The sequence below is a fragment of the Schistocerca americana genome, chromosome 3, assembly GCF_021461395.2.
Source record: "Schistocerca americana isolate TAMUIC-IGC-003095 chromosome 3, iqSchAmer2.1, whole genome shotgun sequence".
In the NCBI taxonomy this organism is placed as follows: domain Eukaryota; kingdom Metazoa; phylum Arthropoda; class Insecta; order Orthoptera; family Acrididae; genus Schistocerca; species Schistocerca americana.
Genome location: NC_060121.1, coordinates 382,394,658 through 382,417,612, shown reverse-complemented (window position 1 = coordinate 382,417,612; position 22,955 = coordinate 382,394,658). Strand labels below are relative to the sequence as shown.

The following is a 22,955-nucleotide window of genomic DNA, read 5'->3' as shown; positions in this document are numbered from 1 at the left end:
GGGTTGGTGTTGACTTGTGTTTACTCTACCAAACGTATTACATAAGCAATTGGGGTCAGATATTGTAGTGAGCTGGTAGTGCAATGCAACAACAACGTGACTTACCGGAAGTATGGCGTGGAGAGCCATAGGGCGGTTGGAAGCAGGACTGACACAGAGCTGCAGCTATTGGAGTGTCCCAGAGATTAATTTCCAGGATCTGGGCGCGACTTCAGACAGCAGGAACCGTTGAAAGAAGTCAAGGCCAAGGTCGCTGACGGGTAACATCAGCAAGAGATGACCGATCCCAGGTTAACAGGCCGTCGAGACAGGAGGCTGAATACAACTCAGTTGCAACGCATCCTCCGGGGAGCTACAGGACGCCTAATATCAACACATACAGTCCGAAATCGCCTTCGGGAACGTGGTATCTACGCAAAGAGGCCTATGATGTATGTCCCATTAAAACCACGACACCGTTTAGTCCGCAGAAACTGGACGAAGAAACATCAGGATTGGAGTCGTAACTCATGGCGCCGGGTACTGTTCACAGATGAGTCAAGTTTTTGTGTTCAGTCGGACAATCGTCGTTCCTCATCCGGAGAGAACGTGGAACTCGGAACAATCCTGCTTGTGTGCAGGAAACATCACAGTATCATGGTGGTGGACGAATGGTGTGGGCAAGAGTCAGTATTGGTGGACGTACGGACCTCTATGCCTTTCAGAATGGCGCTTTGACTGCTCAGAGGTATAGAGACTAGATCCTTCGATCTTTTGTTGTGCCCTATGCAGGTGCCATAGGAGATGGGTTCTTTCTGGTGGACGATAACTCTCGTTCCCACAGAGCTGCACCGGTGGACAACATGCTTGAAGCTGAGGAAATTGAACGAATGGCGTGGCCAGCTTGTTCATCTTTGTAAACCCGATTGAGCATTTTTGGGATGCAATTGGCAGACACATTGCAGCCACACCAGCACATACCACAACGGTTGCAGAGCTGGATATTGCACTCATGGAAGAATGGCCAAATATCCCTCAAGAGCTGGTTGATAATCTCATACTGTTCATGCCACACTGGTGTGCAACTGTACTGGCCGTCCGAGGTGATCACACGCCATATTAGAGAGCAACGAGAATGACTGTTTCACTACTATGGTAGCCCCATGGTGCCTTGCTCTACGTAAACGCCATGTAAACCTCAAGTAAAGAGTTGAGACAGCAAAATATCGTACTGTATCACACACAAATTAAAATTGTTACCGATATCTGAATAAAATACGTTACAATGTGTCTATTTTGTATGATATCTCACCTGATCCCCTAATTGTTTTGTGCAGTGTAGTTTGACGACCACTGATCTAAAGGCTACCGGATCAGGTCTTGTGACCTTTCCTCTGTCGAGCGATATGAGGCGTTCTGAATCCCGCTCCGGCTTATTGCTCACAGTTTGCGTACAAATCGGAAAGCAGGACAATGTGTAGCCTGACGGCTGCAGCGTTCCCATGCAGCGATGCACCGGCTGCAGAGCCGTGGCCGCCGGCTGCCGGCTCCCAGCACTGCCGGCGCTGACCTTGCGTTTCGCCGACTTTCCCCGCGGTGTGTCGGCGGCGGTGGCGGGGGGCGGCGGGTTTAGCCGCGCGGCCGCGAGCCCGCCGCTCACTCAGCGCCGCGCCGGACATGGAGAAGGAACACCAGCAGCAGGACTCGCTCGCCACCGTCGCCGTCAAGGACTACGCGCCCTCCGAGTCCGCCTTCAGCTGCGAGCCGCCCCCGGTAAGCAGCCGACCGTCACTCGCTCTTCTCTTATAACGTCCCTAATCCCACTGTACGTACCGATAAACCAAGACAGAATCAGCAGCAGTATAGCATTGTTCACTAACGATGCTGTTCTATACAGAAAAATATCTTCGTTGGACGATCGCAAACAACTGCAGAAGGATCTTTGATCTGATGGGATTACATTTTCCTGGAGGTATATTGAGCTTCAACGTTATCTTCTGTAAGGACAGGACCTGAAGTAATTAATTAAAATTTGTGCCGAAGATGGGATTTGAATCTGGGTTTCCTGCTTCCTAGGCACATATGTTATCCACTACATCGCCCTGGAATTGTGGCTAACAAATTTTAATTTATTGTTGGATATAGGTTCCGCCTTTGAGCGAAAACACTGAACACATTGTTGTTTTTTTTTCTTTTTACCCAAACATGTTTCTGCACCTCTGTGCCATCATCAGTGGATTTTGTTTTACATTGTATGGTTTTGCAGGATCATATGTATGGTGTCCTGCACTTATAGCTTGTCATGTTTTGTTGTGACTGATCCTTCTTCTTTTGCATTCTGAGGGCACTGCACCCATATATTAACGTACTTTGTGTAGTTTCTCTCTTATAAACCTGTTGTCCTCACCGCGATATGTGAAGTGCCATGGCGTTTATAAAAATGTACATTAACATGTCTGTGCAGTCCCTTCAGAACGCAAAAGAAAAAGGGTCAGTCGCAACCAAACATGACAATTTATCAGTGCAGGACACCATACAGATAGTACTGCAGAACCATATAATGTAAAATCGCGATTTCAATAAACAAAACCCACTGATGATGGCACAGAGATGCCGAAACATGTTTGGGTAAAAAGAAGAAACAGTGGTTTTGCTAAAAGGCGGAATCTGTATTCCATAATGTAACTCCAAACACGGAAAGAAAGACAAGAGCAGCAGATCCAAAAGATGAATATTTAGATTCTTACTTCAGCTTCTATCCTTGTCAAAGATTGCAGAAAGACTTGGAAAAAATTTCGACTTGATGTTATCAATAAAAACTCTCTCTAAATGTGGATTTTGATGTCGTTGTCGTTGTTGCTTGTTGTTGTTATTGTGGTCTTAGTTCAAGTAATGGCTTCAAGCAACTCTCCACGTTAGTCTATTCTGTGCAGACCTCCTCATTCCTGAATAACTGCTGCAAATCACATCCATTTGGATCTCCTTACTGTATGCATCTTTGGTCTCGCCCAACAATTTTTACCCTCCACAATTTCCTCAATTACTAAATTGATGATTCCTCGCCTCAAGAGCTGATATATTAACTAATCCCTTCATTTAGTCAAAATGTGTCATAAATTTCTTTTTTCCCCTTCGATTCAGTTCATCCTCATTAGTTATTCACTCTACCAATCTAATCTCCAATATTTTTCTGTACGACTAGATTTCAAGAGCTTCTATTATATTTTTGTCTTAACAGCTTATTGTCCATGTTTCACTTCCGTGCAAGGTCACACTCCACCTTCAAAACAGGATTCCTAACATTCAAATGTTTATTCGATGTGAAAAAGTATTTCGCTTTTTCAGAAATGCTTTTCTTGACACTGCTAGTCTGCATTCCGCTACGGCCATCGTCAGGTGTTTTGCTGTCCGAATAGGGAAACTTTACTACTATTTTACTGTCTCTTTTCCTAATCTATCTTAAGCAGTAAAACCTGATTTCATCGATTATGTTCCATTGCTCTTATTTTCCTTTTGTTGCTGGTCATCTTATAACCTCTTTTCTTGACGTTGTCCAATCCTTTCAACTGCTGTTTCAAGTCCATTCAAATGGTTCAAAATGGCTCTGAGCACTATGGGACTTAACATCTGAGGTCATCGGTCCCCTAGAACTTAGAAATACTTAAATCTAACTAACATAAGGACATCACACACATCCATGCCCGAGGTAGGATTCGAACCTGCGACCACAGCCGTCACGCGGTTCCAGACTGAAGCGCCTAGAACCGCTCGGTCACAACGGCCGGCTCCAAGTCCTTTCTTGTCTCTGGCAGAACTACAGTGAAAGCCTCAAAGTTTTTATTTCATTTGTCTGAGCTTCAGTTCCTTTCCCAATTTTCTAGTTCGTTTTCTTTGGTGCTTTGTCAGTGTACGTATTGAATTACATTGTAAAAATGCCACAACGCAGCCTTACTCCCGTCTCAACTTTTGCCTCCATTTTGTGTCCTTCACTCTTATAACTGCAATCGGGTTTCACAGCAAGTTACAAGTAACCTTTCACTTCCTGTAGTTTATGACTACTTCCTTAAAAATTTCTAAGAATGTAAATGGCTACACATGTAACATAATGTCTACAACAAAGAGAAATAACCCGATAATATCTCATTACAACGCTAGAGGTTAACATTTCGAAAATTTCAAATCTTATATGTTTTTAGTGGTATTACTAAGAAATTAAATATGAGACAGTCACGTAAAATCAGTATAGAGAAAATCGTTCAGGTGGCAGACTTAGTGGAAGGGTTCTCGAAGTATGCAATACATCCTTACAGGAAGTGGCTCACAAGACTATATTGCGACCGATTCTCTAGGATTGTTCCAGTGTTTGAAGTCGTTATCAAGTAGGTATGAAAACAGACATCGACCGACTTCAGAAACGCGGTACTAAGGTTAGAACTGATGGGTATAGTCCATATGAAAATGTAACATAAATGCTCGGGAACTTAAATGGTGATCCTTGGAAGAAAAATGACGTATTCTCGCAGAATTCTTGTTGGTAGCTGTTTACATGATGATGCATTCTCCACTTAAATGTTGTTTTATTTCCTTCTGGATACATTATTAAAATTTCGGTTTTGCAGCCATTTTTAAATGATCCATTATTGTCCCTTCGAAATTCATTACATTGCATAAAGGGACATTCATGTTAATACCACTTATATTGTATGTCAGAGTACGGAGTGAAAGCATGAAGTAGGTTGTCAACAATTTTATTAATAAGAAAATTATCACCTGCTAGGTAAATTTAGAGAACCTATATTGGAAGAAGACGTTGTGATCATTACGCTGCCCCCATCGTGCATCTAGCGTAAGGACCATCAGAATGTGACAGAGATTAGGGCGCGAACTGAGGCAAAAAGTCATTTTCGCCTCCGTCAATACACGAATGGAATACGAAAGTAAATCGATAACAATGATACGACTTACTGTCCGCCATGCAGCGTACATTGGCTTATGAGTATATATATATATAAATGTAGATGTAGATGTTGTGCCATTATATTTTCACGCCTATCATTTCCTATTCCTGTTATCTGCATCTGAATACAGAGTGGTGAGTAAACAATAAATGTTATTAGGCTTTTTAAATACACACCAGTCCAGCGGTTTCAAAACCTCTCGCTCTGTAACGGTTCTGCAATTGTATCCATTATTGTAGGTATAATCGTTGTTCCCATAGCTGCTAATGGTTCAGTGAGGAAGGCGAAAGTCACTGCGTTTCTCGAATGGTGAGAAGCTTTTAAGATTCTTTATTGAAGACAACGTTGTATCGTCCTGTACGTGGCTGTGATACTGTAGAGGCACCAGTATGTGGAACATGCAGATCGAGGAAATCTAGCAATGTAATGAACTGATATCTCCAGCTCAGAAATGACGAGCTAATTTTGTAGGCTGTTTTTAGCTGAAATATTCTGCCTGACTGTCCACCATTTCAAGAAATTTACTCGCCAGAGAGCTCCGACGAATCGTCTTGCTCGGTCGTCTCGTTTGATTCTGTGGGAAGACGGATATTTTTCTGCGAATGACAGACGCAGTGTTTGCGTACTGCCAGAGATAGTAGTGGAATGCTGAACAGAGAATAGCCTCCACCGCTGGTTCCGACAACAGAAAACTCGATACTAAGCCACTCACCTTGGCGTCCGGGCAAGTGGACTCATCTTTACGTTTAAAGTCAGATAAACACCTGTAATGTTCCCGCTAGCTGTCACACGCAGCCGCGAGGCCAAACCGTGCCCGGCCATCAGAAGGTCATCTTAAGACCTCTACGGATGCCGGAGAGCCATCATAAGACAATTAACCGAGCTGTTGTAACTATCCGGCCGCCTTGAATATTACAAGACGGCGACATTTCTAACAATTAAGATTGGAACTATAAACTGCAACATTTGCACCTTATGTCTGCTAAGTATGAACTATGTCCAGATAGTCAGCTGCAGAGGTAATGGGAGAGTTGGAGAACAGGACTTTTAACAAGTCAGTCGAAATAGAGACCACGGATGTCGCAGAAATTGCCCAGTTAGATCGTGCTGAGGAGGTCAATTCTCAGTGTTTTATTGAAGAAACGGAATTAACTTGAAGAGCCTGAGAAAGCCCACTGGAAATGAACACGAAGTTTTTCAGCGGGATCTCAAACCCCGTTCTTGTTCAGTTCGTTAGCTTGATTGGTACCGAAGTCTGAAACGAACAAATTTGCCTTTTTATGAACCACAATCGTTTTTCTATTCATATCGGAAATCGTATTACTACGTAATCGGTTTGAGCAGCCCTTCTCGCTTAATGTAAATGTTCGTTTAAGAAGTGAAATACTTTTTGGTGCTTCAATCAAATAATGAACTGTTCTCACTTAGGCTGCTACATGACCGTCTGTGGACCACCAACTTTTGTATTAAACGCATTTTTCTCTGAGCTCTTTCTCCTGGCCGGTATCACCATTTACTTCGTCTGCGCTGTAATAAATGTTTGTTATCAGTAATTGAAGATGGGGACTTTTGATCTGCTGTAACATCTGGGAATAGATAATTTTTTTTCGACTTACAGTGTGCTGCACGTAAATGCTATTACATTTTAGCCTAAGTTTTAGGGTGTTGCCATTAGTCATGCTCAGTACTGCAACAATACTGAACAGCACGGAATGGTATAATGTTAAACAGTGATTCGTTTTAATATCATGTACTGTAACTCTCACGTTTGCTGTTAGGCCATTACAATGAAGTCTGTTATAGAGTACAGCTTTATTTTGTTTCGAGCGTCGTATAGCATTGTACAGCTTTGTACAAGGGTCACTTGGCAAATTTGAGAATGTAATTGATGTTGCCACATTTACGTAAACTAGACATAGAATCGTTCAAAGTACTGTCTTTGCAGCTGCATGCATCGTTGCATCCTGTGAAACAACTTCGTGAAGATTCCACTTCAGGATGCCGTTCAGGAACCCTTGGTAGGACACAGCACCTTTTGGGAGCTACCAATATGGCGCCCACGGAAGGTCTGTTACGCATTTAGGTACAGAGAGATATAGACTCAGATCTTGATTATAAGGTCAATGAATGTGTCTGGAAGCGGAAACTTCTCCCACTAGCAGGAGAGCTCACACGTGTCTGTTCAAAGGTGCACCCAGACCCATCTTTGGCCGCTTCTTTTCGATTCTCTCGGAAAGCTCGGGAAGGAATATTTGTGTACTGTATACCACTCTGGGGCAACGGCCTTGCCGCAGTGGATACACCGGTTCCCGTGAGATCACCGAAGTTAAGCGCTGTCGGCCGTGCCCAGCACTTGGATGGGTGACCATCCAGGCCGCCGTGCGCTGTTGCCATTTTTCGGGGTGCACTCAGTCTCGTGATGCCAATTGAGGAGCTACTCGACCGAATAGTAGCGGCTCCGGTCAAAGAAAACCATCATAACGACCGGGAGAGTGGTGTGCTGACCTCACGCCCCTCCTATCCGCTTCCTCACCTGAGGATGACACGGCGGTCGGATGGTCCCGATGGGCCACTTGTGGTCTGAAGACGGAGTGCTGTACACCACTCTGCAGTTGCTGTTCTCTCTTTCCCAAGGAGGAAAGGACACGGTTTATTTCCTCACACTTTTGTTGAATGAACATTGGCAGTAAAGACTCTGACGCATGACTGCCGCTTCACCCCTGGATCAGACAGATGCAGCCATGTCCGTTTCCTGCTCCGATCCTGAAGACTCTACTGAAACCATAGACGTTAAATATCTCTTGACAATTACAAATGCAGAACCTTGCGTCAAGTGTGGGATCTACCTTTCTGACAGAAAGACTCCTGCCTGACATTTCAGAGACGACTGGTGATAGAACCTAAGCTGAAATGAAAGTGCTGACAGTTCAGTGTGCGTACTCTCCACTCAGTCTCTGAACTTGAAACCCGTTTTCTTCACCGGGGACCGTTGCTTGGCACTGGAATCGACGTCCATCTCGAAATCGCCTTGAATTCCGTGAACGAATGGAAAGCCAATCCTACAGCAGGAAGGTAATTTCCAAATGTCACATTCAGTCTCTGAGTGCAGTTATGGCCATTAATCACACTCTGACGTATTAGTATCACTCATAGGCAGTCCCTCTGTGAGACCGCAGACGACAAACTGATTATCCTGCGGATCACGACAACGCTTACAGCACTCACACAAGATTTACAGTTGTAATAATGTATAGTATTACAGCCAAGTCAGTTTTCAAACTGTCGATTTCCGAAACGATTTCCTCCTGCATTCTACATTTCTCGAAAGCAAAATAACTATAATTTGTTCCGAATGAATGCTAAAATTGCGGGCAAATATTTCAGCGAATTTGTCACTAATTTGATATGATTATAGCTGACTTCAAAATTACGAGACGTGGCGCTACAAAATGATTCTCCGATTTCGAAAAAAATTTGTAACAACTCACTTCCTTTTGAGAAAGTTTCATCATGCAACAGTTAAAAGTATTTCTTGTTTCGTGGAATACTATTCACGTTGACACTTAAATTTTCGGTTTTATGGTTTTTTAAGGTAGACCTATGTTGTTTGTGCGTCCATACCTTGTACGTATACAACTGGAAAGTGCGTGTCTGCATAGGAGGCCGGCGAGTGAAGGAGCGGCATGTGGGCAGAAAAATCATTAGAGACAGAGAGCAAGTTTAGTTAGGGAAGCCGGGGATAAGAATCATCCGAGGACTTACTAAACGAATCGCCCCTGAATTCCGGATGTGATTTGTTGACAGTAAGAAAAAGTCAGTGAAGGAAAAGTAAGGACGCGCCACTTGGACTCGAATCCCATGCCTCCCGCGAGCGAGTCCAGTGCCTTTATCGCTGCGCCATTCGGTCTGTCGGGCGGGAAAAGATAGGGCAGTGAACTGATACCTCAGATGCCAGATTATTAGTAAAAGTAAATAAACGAGGGAACGTAAAATTTCTTCGAATCTTAGCACGATGCTAAAAGTGTCAATATCGATTCGGAAAAAAACGTTTATATATCCGGTAGTTATTCCGGTATAATTTCTAAACAGATGAAACTTTTATATTTCGTATTTATTTGCTCACTAATATAATCTAGTCTTTGTGTTATGATGTGGAAGTGGCTGTAACGTAGCAAAAAATATCTGAGTTAAGTTGAAGGTAGGAATGGAGCAGATAGAAGCCGATTAACACTATTTAAAAGTTTACTAAACCACTTTTCTATCGTCCTGATATACAGATTATTTTGATGTTCAAACAAGTTGACATACGTGTTGTCCATGGGTGGCATGGATTAAGACTGGGAAGAAGCTTGTCTAACTTTTCTAAGATTACTCTGAATATTTTCTCTACGTAGCGAAGGTCGGATTCAACAAGCTGGTAGGCCTAAATAAAAAGGAAAGACATGGAAGAAATTTGGTTCGGAAGCACGACTATTTATTACTGCACATTTGTACAGCCACAAAAATGTAGGTATTGTGATAGCGTAAATAAATGACACCTGTATTCAGGACTCATTTTTTACTGGTATTGTCTCCTAGAGAATCGCCAGCCTTAAACACTTCCGTTGTTGAGATCCCTTTGTTGCAATAAGAAAATTTTCATTAAAACTGTATTACGAAAGTCAATTACATTTTAAAAAGTGGACAACTAACAAAAAAATTAATTTCCAGTACACATACGAGTCAGACGCTAGATAAGAGTCATGGCGAAAGTTTCTCTCGTTACAGAAGGAACTGCCTGTATCTCTTGATCCAGACGCGTGCATCATAATACGCTAAGGCCTGTCTCGTGGAGGTTCCGCTACCTCCATCAGGTCTTCACTTTGTTAGTGTCTGTTGTGACATCTACATATGCACTCATATCCTCTAAATCAATGAGAAGTGCATGGCCGTGGGTATTTACCACTGTGTTTCCTGCTCGGGTTTCGTCCCGTTAGAACTGCGCATGGAACGCTGATAGAATGATTGATTAAATGACTCTGGGAGTGATATAATTAGCACAATCATGTCTCCACAGTTCCCACGGTAGCTGTGTAAAATATAATTCTAGATGCAACTTTGTAAGTAGGCTTTCGTGGGTTTATTGAAGTCTGTCTTCAAGCGTTTGTCAATTCCCTTTTCGTTGACGCTCTCCAGTGCGTCAAATAAACCCGTGACCATACGTGCTACCCTTATTTGTATACGTTAAATCTTCCGTGTTAGTCCTGTGTGGTACAAGTTGCACAAATTCGTGCAGTAGGTGTATTCTAAGACGGGAGGCGCAGGCCCCTTTGTAAACTTACTGCATTTTCCCAGTGTCCCACCAGTGAACTGAAGACCTCCGCCTGATTTCCCTCCGACTGAGCCTATGTGATCGTTCCGTTCCGTATCCCTACAAGTTGTTGCAGCCAGGTTCTAAAATGAGGCAATTAATTCCAGTTGCGACTCGCGTGCTGCAGTTGTAGGAAACTTCTTTTCAGAATTAAAGCAACTTGTCTACCTTGGCATTATTTTTAAAACTTATCAAGAATAGCCCACACATTTTTGAAGCTTTTTTTGGATAGTGGTTCGTTACAGGTAAGTACATCATCTGCAAAAAGTCTGCCATCTCATTAATATACAGGGTGTTTCAAAGCCTTAGCATCAAACGCCAGGGGTGATACGAGGAAGGGGACTGATGACCATAGATGTTAAGTCCCATAGTGCTCAGAGCCATTTGAACCATTTGATACGAGGATGTCCTGAAAAGTAATGACTACGGTTTATTTTATGTGATAACTTTTTAAATAAAACGAACATTATTAACATTCTAAATCGTTGTCCTCCATACCTACATATTTATTTCTCAACATAGTCAACCTGGCGACGAAGACATTTACCAAACGATACACCAGTTCGTTGGCACTGTCATTGTGGAATGTTTGAGTTTGTTGATGGAGCCACAACCTCACCTTTGCTTTCACCACTTCATCAGTGTCAAAATGAAGTACTCCGAGTTTTGCAAACATATGAGAATCGCATGGGGCCAAGTCGGAACTGTATGGAGGAACCTAAGGCGTCGGATAGCTGCAGATGTCGCATTGTTCGAGTGTGTTCTGGCATTTTCACGTTGAAGGACAGGGAGCATTATGTTACGGTTGGTTAGATGACTCGGGGGAGGAGACCAAACAGCGAGGCCATCGGTCCCATCGGATTAGGAAATGATGGGGAAGGAAGTCGGCCGTGACCTTTCAAAGAAAACATCCCGGCATTTGCCTGAAGCGATTTAGGGAAATCACTGGAAAACTTAATCAGGATGGTCGGACGCGGGTTTGAACCGCCGTCCTCCCAGATACGAGTTCAGGGTGCTAACCACAGCGCCACCTTGCTCGGTCGTTACGTCACGCACCACCACGCTACACGCTACAGTTCGAAGCCCTCTAGCAACAGAGGGCTGCAAAGTTGTAGACTTGAAGAAGAAAGGTATCGAAAGTTACTGTAATAATGTTTGTTTTATTTCAATGGCCTTAAGAGTTTTCACATAAAAAAATCGGAGGCATTAATTTTTTGCACATTCTCGTAGATCACGTCATGAGAAACAACTTTTTTTTAGAGATAAAATGTTCGCTGACTATTCCCAGCGACGCAAGGCAGCTTTTCGTATTGGTTATGCCTCTGGAATGTCGCAGGACGAAGGCAACAGCGGCTTGCTTACGAACTGTATGTTGCCTGCTTCCCACAAAAGAGTTTAGGCAAGACGGGTGAATTTAAACCTTCCAAACTCGGTTCTAAATTGTGTTTCTCCACTAGAGGTACTCAGTCTTTAGGTTTTCTTGTGGAAAGTCACTCGGCCAGTACCCTGGGGTAGGTAGTATGCAGCGCACCTGGTTAGTAGACCTTGCTAGTTCTACATCAGCATCTACATACATACTCCGGAATCCACCATACGGTGCGTGGCGGAGGGTACCTCGCACAACAACTAGCATCTTCTCTCCCTGTTCCACTCCCAAACAGAACGAGGGAAAAATGACTGCCTATATGCCTCTGTACGAGCCCTAGTCTCTCTTATCTTATCTTTGTGGTCTTTCCGCGCAATGTAAGTTGGCGGCAGTAATATTGTACTGCAGTCAGCCTCAAATTCTGGTTCTCTAAATTTACTCAGTAGCGATTCACGAAAAGAACGCATCCTTTCCTCTAGAGACTCCCACCCGAGTTTCTGAAGCATTTCCGTAACACTCGCGTGATGATCAAACCCACCAGTAACAAATCTAGCAGCCCGCCTCTGAATTGCTTCTATGTCCTCCCTCAATCCGACATGATAGGGATCCCAAACGCTCGAGCAGTATTCAAGAATAGGTCGTATTAGTGTTTTATAAGCGGTCTCCTTTACAGATGAACCACATCTTCCCAAAATTCTACCAATGAACCGAAGACGACTATCCGCTTTCCCACAACTGCCATTACATGCTTGTCCCACATCATATCGCTCTGCAATGTTACGCCCAAATATTTAATCGACGTGACTGTGTCAAGCGCTACACTACTAATGGAGTGTTCAAACATTACGGGATTCTTTTTCCTGTTCATCTGCATTAATTTACATTTATCTATATTTAGAGTTAGCTGCCATTCTTTACACCAATCACAAATCCTGTCCAAGTCATCTTTTATCCTCCTACAGTCACTCAACGACGATACCTTCCAGTACACCACAGCATCATCAGCAAACAGCCGCACATTGCTATCCACCCTATCCAAAAGGCATTTATGTAGATAGAGAACAACAGCGGACCTACCACACTTCCCTGGGGCGCTCCAGATGATACCCTCACCTCCGATGAACACTCACCATCGTGGAAAATGTACTGGGTTCGGCGATATGCCGCCATCCCACGGCCAGCGAGGACGCCTAGGGTCTCCTGGAAGCCTCAGCGAGCACTTTGTAGAAAAAAAAGAAAGTTGTTCCCCATGATATAATGTATCACCCGTAAACGTATGGTGCAAAGACATTAGAACACTCTCCATAAGATGAACAAGGATGCCACCTTACTAGCCTGCCGCACGCCTGAAATTACTTCTGTTTTTGTTACCGACTGAACCGACTCTCCACCGAAGATTACATGCTGCGTCCCCGCTGCGAAGAAATCCTCAATCCATTCATAAATATTGCTTCACACCTCGTATGATCGAACTTCCGTTAATACACGTCAGGCTGCAGTGGACACAGTGTGACAGCCGCACGGGACAGGTTTCGTTTCCGTACGTTGCACGGGAAGTAGGGAAGCGGCCGGTGTGGTGTGCACTGCAGTGTGTGGGGACGGACAGAGACACGGCTGACCCCGTTGGCCGCGCTACTTGCAGTGAGCGGCGCCGCCTGGCCCACATCCGCGGGAAAGCGGGGCCCCTTCCCTTCCCTTCTCTGCCCCGCACCGCACAGGATGGGACGGGAGCGGGCGGCGTGCGCGGGCTTCACCGTGGCGCCCTCCTGTCCCTTTGTCTGATGCCATCGTTTCTTTTGCCGCGGGCCGCTTTCGTTCTATCAGTCGCTGCACGGCCCACACCCATAAAAGAGCGAGAAGTAAGAGCTGTTTTCTAAACTGGTTGTCGGAAAAATTAGAGAACAATGACAACTAATACGACATTCGACGTACAACAGTATCCAAAACATGTAATTAAATCTGAGACTGAAGACACGGCGACATAAAAGTTGATTAAGGACGTCGCTACTCATAGTTAAGGGGGCAGTTAGTCTCAAAGGTGTAAATATCACCTCGAAAAAATAAAGTTACGTAATTAACTTTTTGTTTGTTTTCCGGTACATGTCTGTAGTTCTGGTACACATTGGAAATCCCAAGTCACAGTATCATAGCACGCCACTAGAGCAGGATTTCCCAAATTGTGTTCCGCAGAGCACTGGTGTTCCACGGAAAATGAAAAAGTGATCCGTGAGAAACTATAATGACATGGCGTCTTTTTTTACTTTTAACGATACTAATCACATTTTAAAATTTCATTATGATTTGTGTTATTAGCTATGATTTAAAAATTGATGTAATCACCGCATAAAACAAGTTTTTAAAATTTTAGTGATCTTTAAAATAAACAAGGAGTTCCGTCAAAGTATCGGGATTCGCAGAGTGTTCCGTCAAAGGAAAAGCTTGGGAATCGCTGTACTAGACGACCCAATATAACCCTTCTCAGTCTCAAGTACGAAACTCTGTACCAAAAAATTTAATGTAAGAGCAGAGCACCTAAAACCGAAGTACTACATTGCAATATATTTGTTTTTCTAAATTTATGGGCAAAAAAACAACTGAGACTTCTCAGTCTCGTAAGGATATAGTCATCGTATCTGACCGAGCTGTTTACTTATTGCATTAGTAATAGTCTATCGTTTTACATTAACTAAAGCTATTCTAAATCAGATTATAAACATCGAAATACTCGTAATCATGTTATTTCACTTCAGCAGGGCACGTAAACTCTTACGACACAGCGTTACGATAGTCTTTTGTTTACTGTCCTCTGTGATCAAAGATACTGAACCATGACAGCCAAAGAGATTGCTGTGCTACAGCAGAGGAAAACAGACGTCCTGACAGGACCGCAGTGCATAAATTCAGCTCCTTGCTGTTTACAAAACGGATGGCGGACGGTTCAAATGGCTCTGAGCACTATGCGACTTAACTTCTGAGGTCATCAGTCGCCTAGAACTTAGAACTAATTAAACCTAACTAACCTAAGGACATCACACACATCCATGCCCGACGCAGGATTCGAACCTGCGACCGTAGCAGTCGCTCGGCTCCAGACTGTAGCGCCTAGAACCGCACAGCCACTCCGCCCGGCATGGCGGACGGTACTCTTAAGACCCATCGGGCAGTAAAAATTTAAAATAATGACGCCATCTCCACTTTTTTAACTTAGAATGTTTTAGTGCGTACAAAGATTGCAGACATGTACCTGCAAACAAACAAACATAGACGTAACTTTATTTTTAGGTTGATAACTAAAACTTACGAGAATCCTTCGAATTACGTACAGCGACCTGCCACCGTAGACGGGATGGCTAACAAACTCCCATAAGCGACAACATTATTAGGTTAGGCACTATAGTGCTAAAGTGCTCGCGCGAGATAATGCGGAAGGCTTCAATCTTAACACGTGGTGCAGCAGCCACCACTATTCTGCCACCTGCCTCAATACTCCGTAACTGGCTCTTCGGGGTGCACACTGAACATTGAGCGTTAACTTTCAAGTTAGTTTAGATACGATGAAGGTGAAGACTGCGATGTTCACTGTGGGTGACGTGAAGCAAACACGAATCATGTAACGTTAACAATGTGATATTCTAGCAGGTCTTTCCAACGTCCACAGCCATTCGATTCAATTGACTTGTCGCAACTCATCCCTAACGGGAACACTGTCTCTGTCAATGTTTAGTCGTAGAGTTTGTGTTGAGAATTCTGTAACATCATGTGCGCACGAACTACACTTCCTAGTGTTCGTATTTGAAAATGGCGCACTTAGTGACTTTGTCAAATAATCTATTGAATTGTACGGAACAGAGGGTGCCATTCGCGATAACATTTATGGTAGGAAATGATCACAGACAGGATCACCGCTGGACTGCGCCCTGTTGCAAATGCGGCGCCGCGCGCTCCTCTGTGTTGCTGACAATGGGTGCGGCTCAGCTGAGCTGCCGTGCCAGCAGGTTCCCGGGGCAGCGACCGATAGCTGGCGGCTTTCTTTGTCTCGGCGATTTCCCCGCTGCGCCTGCCGCGACCTGGGTTTCCGGTACCGCACTGGAAGATCTTCGTAAATAAGAACAGTCTGGAAAACGGCTACCCGGTGCTGACAATCTCTCCTTCCCCTAGTCCATCCCCTCCCCTTTTCCATCTGCTCAACCACCCCCTTCATTTAGCATCAATGTACAACGTGTGTGTGAGGGACGGTTTGTCTGAGGAGTAGTTACCCGACCCCGACTTCAATCCGCAGTCATTTTCGAGCGTTCATTACAGTATCTTAGCTGATTACTCAGCTGGACCTGGCCATATCCGAATGTTCCACAAATTCCGTTCGGCTTCCTCAGCCTTTATAGGTGTTAGAGAACGGGCGAAAGATTTTCCCATGTAAAGATGTATCAAAGAAGGTGGTTCCATGGTTCCATGTTACCTATTCTTACCTTTCTTGGAACTGGCAATATCGAAAACAAACTAGGAAGACGGGAGATAAGAAAATAATTGGGAGGAGGAAAAACAACTTGAGATTCGCAGAGAAATTGTCATGTTGTCTGACAGCGAAATACTCCTGGCTTTGGTTACTGTTCTTGTTTCTAAATCTCAGCTAGTTGACCTCAGCATAACCTTTCCAAAACTAAAATTATGTCCAACGAATGGATCAGAGCAGAAAATGTCTCCATGTGCAACATGCCTTTTAAAAATGTCAGCGAGTACATGTCTCAACGGTCTCGTAAATATTAAGGGTGATGTAAGATCTGTAGTCTTCTGGTACATCAAACTAGGATGGAAAACTTTGCCAGAGAGATTCAGTCTTCAGATCAAAGATGAAAGTAAATTTGACTAGTGCGTTCAAACAGTGCTAACTTACGTCTCCGAGACCTGGAATATTTAATAAATTCTCCAAATAAAAGCTCGGAGCAACCCACAGAACTATGGAAAGGCTCATGTTAGGCAAAAGATAGAAACAAAGAAAAGGACATACCGCCTGTTACATTGGTCAGCTTCACTGAAATGGTAGTCTACTTGCTAGGTGGCCAGAAAGAAGGGTAGAAATGCTTGACTCTCGTTCGTGTACCTTCCACAACAAGGAACACCACGTGGCCGGCCGGAGTGGCCGAGCGGTTCTAGGCGCTCCAGTCTGGTACCGCGAGACCGCTACGGTCACAGGTTCGAATCCTGCCTCGGGCATGGATGTGTGTGATGTCCTTAGGTTAGTTAGGTTCAAGTAGTTCTAAGTTCTAGGGGACTGATGACCTCAGATGTGAAGTCCCATAGGACTCAGAGCCATTTGAACCATTTTTTGAACACCACATTTTTGAGACCACTTTGGTCACTATAGTTTAGACTGCCCTTAGTTTTCTCCCATAACTCGCAAAAAAAAGAAGAAAAATAGCGCGATCGATATTCGAGCAATGAGTGATTCATTTCCCATAGCTTATGAATGTGGTAAAGGGTTGTACCACTTAAGATGTTGTTGCTGGCGGAATCAGTAATGTGGTGCACAGTATTTTCCCTCTTTAAACACCGAGTGGACCAAGTCAACGTAATTATCCTTGAAGTGTTTTAGTTATTGTAAAGCACAAACTAACGGAAGACGAGAGTGCGTCAAGCAGTTTTATACTCCTTACATTTAAAAATTCGATTCCTGAAAGAAAGTTTGAAATGTTTGTTCTACTGTCTTGTGACAAAAGACAGGGTATACACAGTCCTGTGTGGAAAATAGTAGACAGGATGTTTAGTAGATGGTTGGTTCAGATGGCTCTGAGCACTATGCGACTTAACTTCTGAGGCCATCAGTCGCCTAGAACATAGAACTAATTAAACCTAACTAACCTAAGGACATCACACACATCCATGCCCGAGGCAGGATTCGAACCTGCGACCGTAGCGGATGTTTAGTAAAGTAAGTGGAAAGTTACTACTTGAAGAGTAGACTGATGTATCGCAAAAAATGGAACTAAAAGAAATACATAAGAGTAAGGTGTAAACTAGTTAGTGACTGAGATGGGAGTAATTTTCACATAAGTTAAAGCTGTTGCGCACTTTGCCACCACAAGGAGATAACCGTGGCCTTGTCCATATGATGCTGAGTTGATCAAACACCGTAATTGCTGATAACTTTCTCATTAAACGCCTGTCTACATCAGTGAACTTACGTACGCTACAGAAAGACGGAACGTTTTCCTTTCCTGCTTGTAGGACATGAATTCCGGGGATATTCGTTTGAGAACAAAATATTATTACTGGTTCATACATTGGTAGACGGTGACGCTAAACTTCAAGCCAAAACATTTTCATCGACAATAGTCGGCTGCTTAGGGGAAAACGGTTACTGATTTACCTGTCGCAGTCACTAGACTGTTCGTCTGGTCTGGTATTAAATCCCAAACCTATCCGCAGTCTTTCATCGAGTGAACGAAGTCGGAGCTAAACACAATGACCATGTGAAGTTCTACATGTGGTATACTCAATCCGAACAGCGCTGTAAAGTAAAAAGAACGAAGAGGGCGAAAATGAATCAAAGGTCAAGGGCCCATGACGAGTTCTGGAGGATAGAAGGACAGAGAATGTCAAGGAACACTTTCTAGAAAAATGTCCTCAAAGCCACTTAGTGCCTGTCAGACGGTGTGGAAGTGAAGGCGATAAGATGCTGGAAAGTTGCGTCACGGCGACATGTGTGTTGGTGTTGGGTTGTGACGGGCGCACTCTTCGCCGGCCAGAGGTTGTCCTTGTGTGCCAGGCACCGCCGCTCCACACACGGGCATTTCCGTCGCTGCCGCGTCACCACCGTATGCTTTGTTACCTGCCTATAACCATATACAGATCCACCAGACAGTTGACAACCTTTTCTCTTCACCCTCTTCTTAATCTTTTTCGTCTGTTGGAGTAATGCGTAGCGACCTATCCGTAACTCGTATGCTCACATCTTCAACTCAGCACTTGTTTCTCTCGCCATATTTAGTAAGTAATCGTATATGTTGCAGTGCGCATCTTTCGATGCGATACAAATCCAATGTAACCATAGTCAGAAGAAGATTGGGTGAGAACTTCCACAATGATGGGAGAATCCAGAATGAGCTTTTCACTCTGCAGCGGAGTGTGCGCTGATATGAAACTTCCTGGCAGATTAAGACTGTGTGCCGGACCGAGACTCGAACTCGGGACCTTTGCCTTTCGCGGGCAAGTGCTTGGGTAGCTCAGTTGGTAGAGAACTTGCCCGCGAAAGGCAAAGGTCCATGTTCGAGTCTCGGTCCGGCACACAGTTTTAATCTGCCAGGAAGTTTCATGATGGAAGAAGTTGGGACATCAGACTGTGCCATTTTCACGGTGGGAAATTATTTACCCACTTTTTATTTCTATGCCCACTTTCCCACTTTAACTGCAATCGATTTCGAAACCACTAGGCTCCTGAATCAAGCACAGAATACGGGAATCGATCCACAAGTACATCATGTAAATATGAAGAAATGCAACAATCCATCAAAGGTATGAAAAGGCTGGAATTTAGACTTGAGGTGTTTTTCAGGTTTGTTGATCTCTTGTCTATTCGTCTTAAGATAGCAGAGGTAAGATACAGGGAGCGAAAAGTTACGTACAACTCGTACAGAAAGCAGGCTGCAGTTGCAAGGTTTACAGGACATGAGAGGGAGTGAACAGAGTTGTAGCCTCGCCCCGATGTTATTCACACTTTACATTGAGTAAGCAATAGAGAAAACCAAGAAGAAATCTGAAAAAAGAATTAACGTTCGGGAAGAAGAAATAAAAACCTCACAGTTTGCTGTCTCTCAGAGACAGTGAAGGACTTGGAAGAGAAGTAATAAAGTGTGGATAGCGTTTTGAAAAGAAGATATAGTATGAATACCAACAAAAAGGTAATGGAATATACTCGAATTAAATGATGTAACGATAATATGATTAGGTTATGAAATAAAAGTAGTCTTTGAGTTTTGTTATTTGGGCAGGAAAATAACTGACTAAGGCCGAAGTAGAGAGGACATAAAATGCAGATTGGCAATAAGGTTAGTGAAAAAGCGAAATTTGTTAACATCGAATATAAATTTAGGTGTTAGGAAGTCTTTTGTGAAAGTCAAGAGAACAGCGTTGTACAGAAGTGAAACGTGAACGATAAACAGTTCAGACAAGAAGCTCCTTTTGAAATATGTTGCTACTGAAAGATGTTCAAAAGTAGATGGAAAGATCACGTAAATAATGAGGAAGTTCTGAATCGACATGGGGGAAAAACAGTGCCACAACTTGTCTAAAAGAAGTGGTTGATTGAGGGCACACATTCTACAACATCAAGCTATCGCCGATTTGGTAACGAAAGGAAGTGTAAGCGGTAAACATTTTAGAGGGAAACCAGTTCGATTACAGTAAGCAGGTGCAAATCGATGTAAGTTACAGTAGTTTCCCAGAGCTGACCTTGCACAGGACGGAATAACGTGGAGAGCTACATCAAAACAGTCTTCAGACTGAAGACTCAACACCAACAACAATTTTGTTTCTCCGTAGATGAAATTGTGCTCTACAAACATTCATTATGTTTATTTCACAAAATAACTCTACATATTTCATTTTACACGAATTTTTAACTATGTCACTACCAAAACAAAAAAGTTTTTGAATTTTGACTTTCATTCTTCGTGTTTAAAACACGTAGAAACTTGTGCTACTCACAAGATATTCTACTTCTGACAATGCGCCACGCCAGTAGTAAAAGGGTGACGACCACTGGAAAGATCCTGTTATGTCACGGATAATGGACAGCCCACAAGACAACACTGAAACTGGGAAAACGCAGAAATCTCGAGAAAATTATTTGTCGTCCGTTGAAATTTTTTTCTGAGTATTACACCCTGCTCAGATTTGGTGAAATCCGACTCATTCCTCTACATCGACTTCTCTGCCGACAAAGCTAGAATCTTTTTTTGGAAATTTGCGGTAAGGACTATGGGACCAAACTGCTGAGATCATCGGTCCCTAGGCTTACGCACTACTTAATCTAACTTAAACTAACTTACGCTAAGAATTACACACACTTCCATGCCCGAGGGAGGACTCGAACCTCCGACGGGGGGCGCCACGCGTACCATGACAGGACGCTACCCCGCGCGGGGACAAAGCTAGTATCGCAGTTCTGAAAATCACATCAGTGGTCAATATCCAAACTTCCTTTAGTGGAAGACGATGATCACCAATCATGAAGGCGATTACAGACGTATAAGGCTTGAAGGGACTTAACACTATGTAATCTACGAACCCGTCAATTCGATCAGTTTTGGGGGTCATAAGCTTTTGCTATGCCCAAGAGGATGATTATTAATTTACGTGAAAAATTCATAGGGAGATGTTGAGTGAAAAAAGGAAAATCGTAATGTGAGCCGACGGCACAATGTCAACAAGCCGAACTAACAAAGAGTCTCGTTAACCACATACGAGGGCGGATCGCTTAATCTTCCGATTACTAACCTCACATCTAAGTTACCTACTAAGATGTAACAGATAGGTCCTTGAGATCGGTTCTGGAGTGAGTTATCCTGTTGAGTGAAGGAAGTCTGAGACCTGGATCAGATCTAACACAAAGGTACAGTCAGAATCGACACTTTCACATGTAAAGAGTCCATTTTGTTATTGAACAGCTAATCGGGAATACAGTCAACGCAATGTAGTCCAAAATTGCAAAGGGACTGAGAATAAGTTTGAGTACTCAAGAATTGATTATTTTAGAAATTTAATTGTTTTTGCTGTTGCTGGTGAAAACTATATCGCTGCCTGCAATCTTAGGTTTCCCTGTGTAGTAGAAATGTCAGCAGCACTGACCTCACTTTTCTGTACACGTATGTCGTTGCGAAACTGACGATGTTTTCCGCATAGAAAACAGCACCGAGTTTCTTGACAGAATACAACGGATGCGGTTGCGCCAAGCGAAATGGCGTAAAGGCAACACGATGGAATAGTAATCATCGAGGTTCACTGATTGATGAAAAAGTGGAGACGAGCCCCTTGTGTTGAATACTTCCCAGAATTTATCTAAAAAGACCGACAAAGGACAAGTAACGTGGCAGTTCTAGGTTTGCGGCTGTACGTGCTGATTAATGAGAACAGTACCGTTGTTGGCTAGAATTTTTGTTGCTGTGCTCGATTCCAGCTCCATTTGAATAAGAAACACTTTAGCTTACTCGAGATTGTCTTATTGTTACTCAACGAAGTAGGAACGACGACAAACGTTTTGTTCAACTCCTGAACGAGATATTCGTAACATTTTCTTGTGAAAACAGGAGTAGCCACACTCTTGTCGCACACGTGTTGACAATATCACACTGAAGTAAGTGTAGTCGTATTCCGAGTTGAACTCCTATAAACTTCAAGGACAGCTAGTTAAAGGCCTGACGGCAGGAGATAGAGCTCGTTTTTATGGCGTAATCTTGTGTCAGGCGGCTTTTGATAGCATTTTCGCTGAGTGTAGCAAACGTGTTAGCATGGTGAAAAAGATGAGTATCATATTTTAGTAAGGCGGCAGCTACTAGCCTGGAACACCAGCTAAGTGTATACGATGAGATTTTCTTTTCCAACAGCCTTATTTACGCATGCTCTAAGATAAATGACATTACAAATGTACAGGAAGGAAATATAGCCACCCATTTCAGCAAGAGAATTGAAAGAAGGAACAGGTATTCAGACATCCTTGACTAAAATAAGAAACGAAAAAAATCGGAAATTTCGTACGTTAGTTAATGGATTGCCGCCGTGTAGTGTATGACTAAGTATCAGTATAAGAAAGGAGAAAGAAGGACAACGAAATGGATGGCATAAACTTAGAAAACAATTGAATATTGACAGTAAATAACTCTCGACGGACTGTTTCAATTGGCTCTGACCACTATGGGACTTAACTTCTGAGGTCATCAGTCTCCTAGAATTTAGAACTAAGTAAACAAGGACATCACACACATTCATCTCCGAGGCAGGATTCGAACCTGCGAGCGTAGAGGTCGCGCGGTTCCAGACTGTAGCGCCTAGAACCGCTCGGCCATTCCGGCCGGCCCCAAGGGACTTCTAGGATACTAACTGTGGTAAATAATATTTGTAATAAAGATGGGCCGCCAGTAAACAGTTTTCACGTTCGTCGTCATGTGGCCGCGCGGGATTAGCCGAGCGGTCGAGGGCGCTGCGGTCATGGACTGTGCGGCTGGTCCCGGCGGAGGTTCGAGTCTTCCCTCGGGCATGGGCGTGTGTGTTTGTCCTTAGGATAATTTAGGTTAAGTAGTGTGTAAGCTTA

At 43.5% G+C, this 22,955-nt stretch overlaps 1 protein-coding gene and 1 pseudogene across 1 annotated transcript in view; both read left to right on the top strand.

The window, feature by feature from the left end:
* The first annotated feature begins 1,607 nt into the window (after positions 1-1,607).
* LOC124606739 (chromatin modification-related protein eaf-1) overlaps positions 1,608-22,955 on the top strand; it is a 124,055-nt gene continuing 102,707 nt past the window's right edge. The window contains exon 1 of the mRNA XM_047138771.1: positions 1,608-1,752. Within this exon, the coding sequence (XP_046994727.1) occupies positions 1,657-1,752 (96 nt within the window). The 5' untranslated portion in view covers positions 1,608-1,656. The remainder of the gene's footprint in view (positions 1,753-22,955) is intronic.
* LOC124608138 lies at positions 7,213-7,330 on the top strand (annotated as a pseudogene).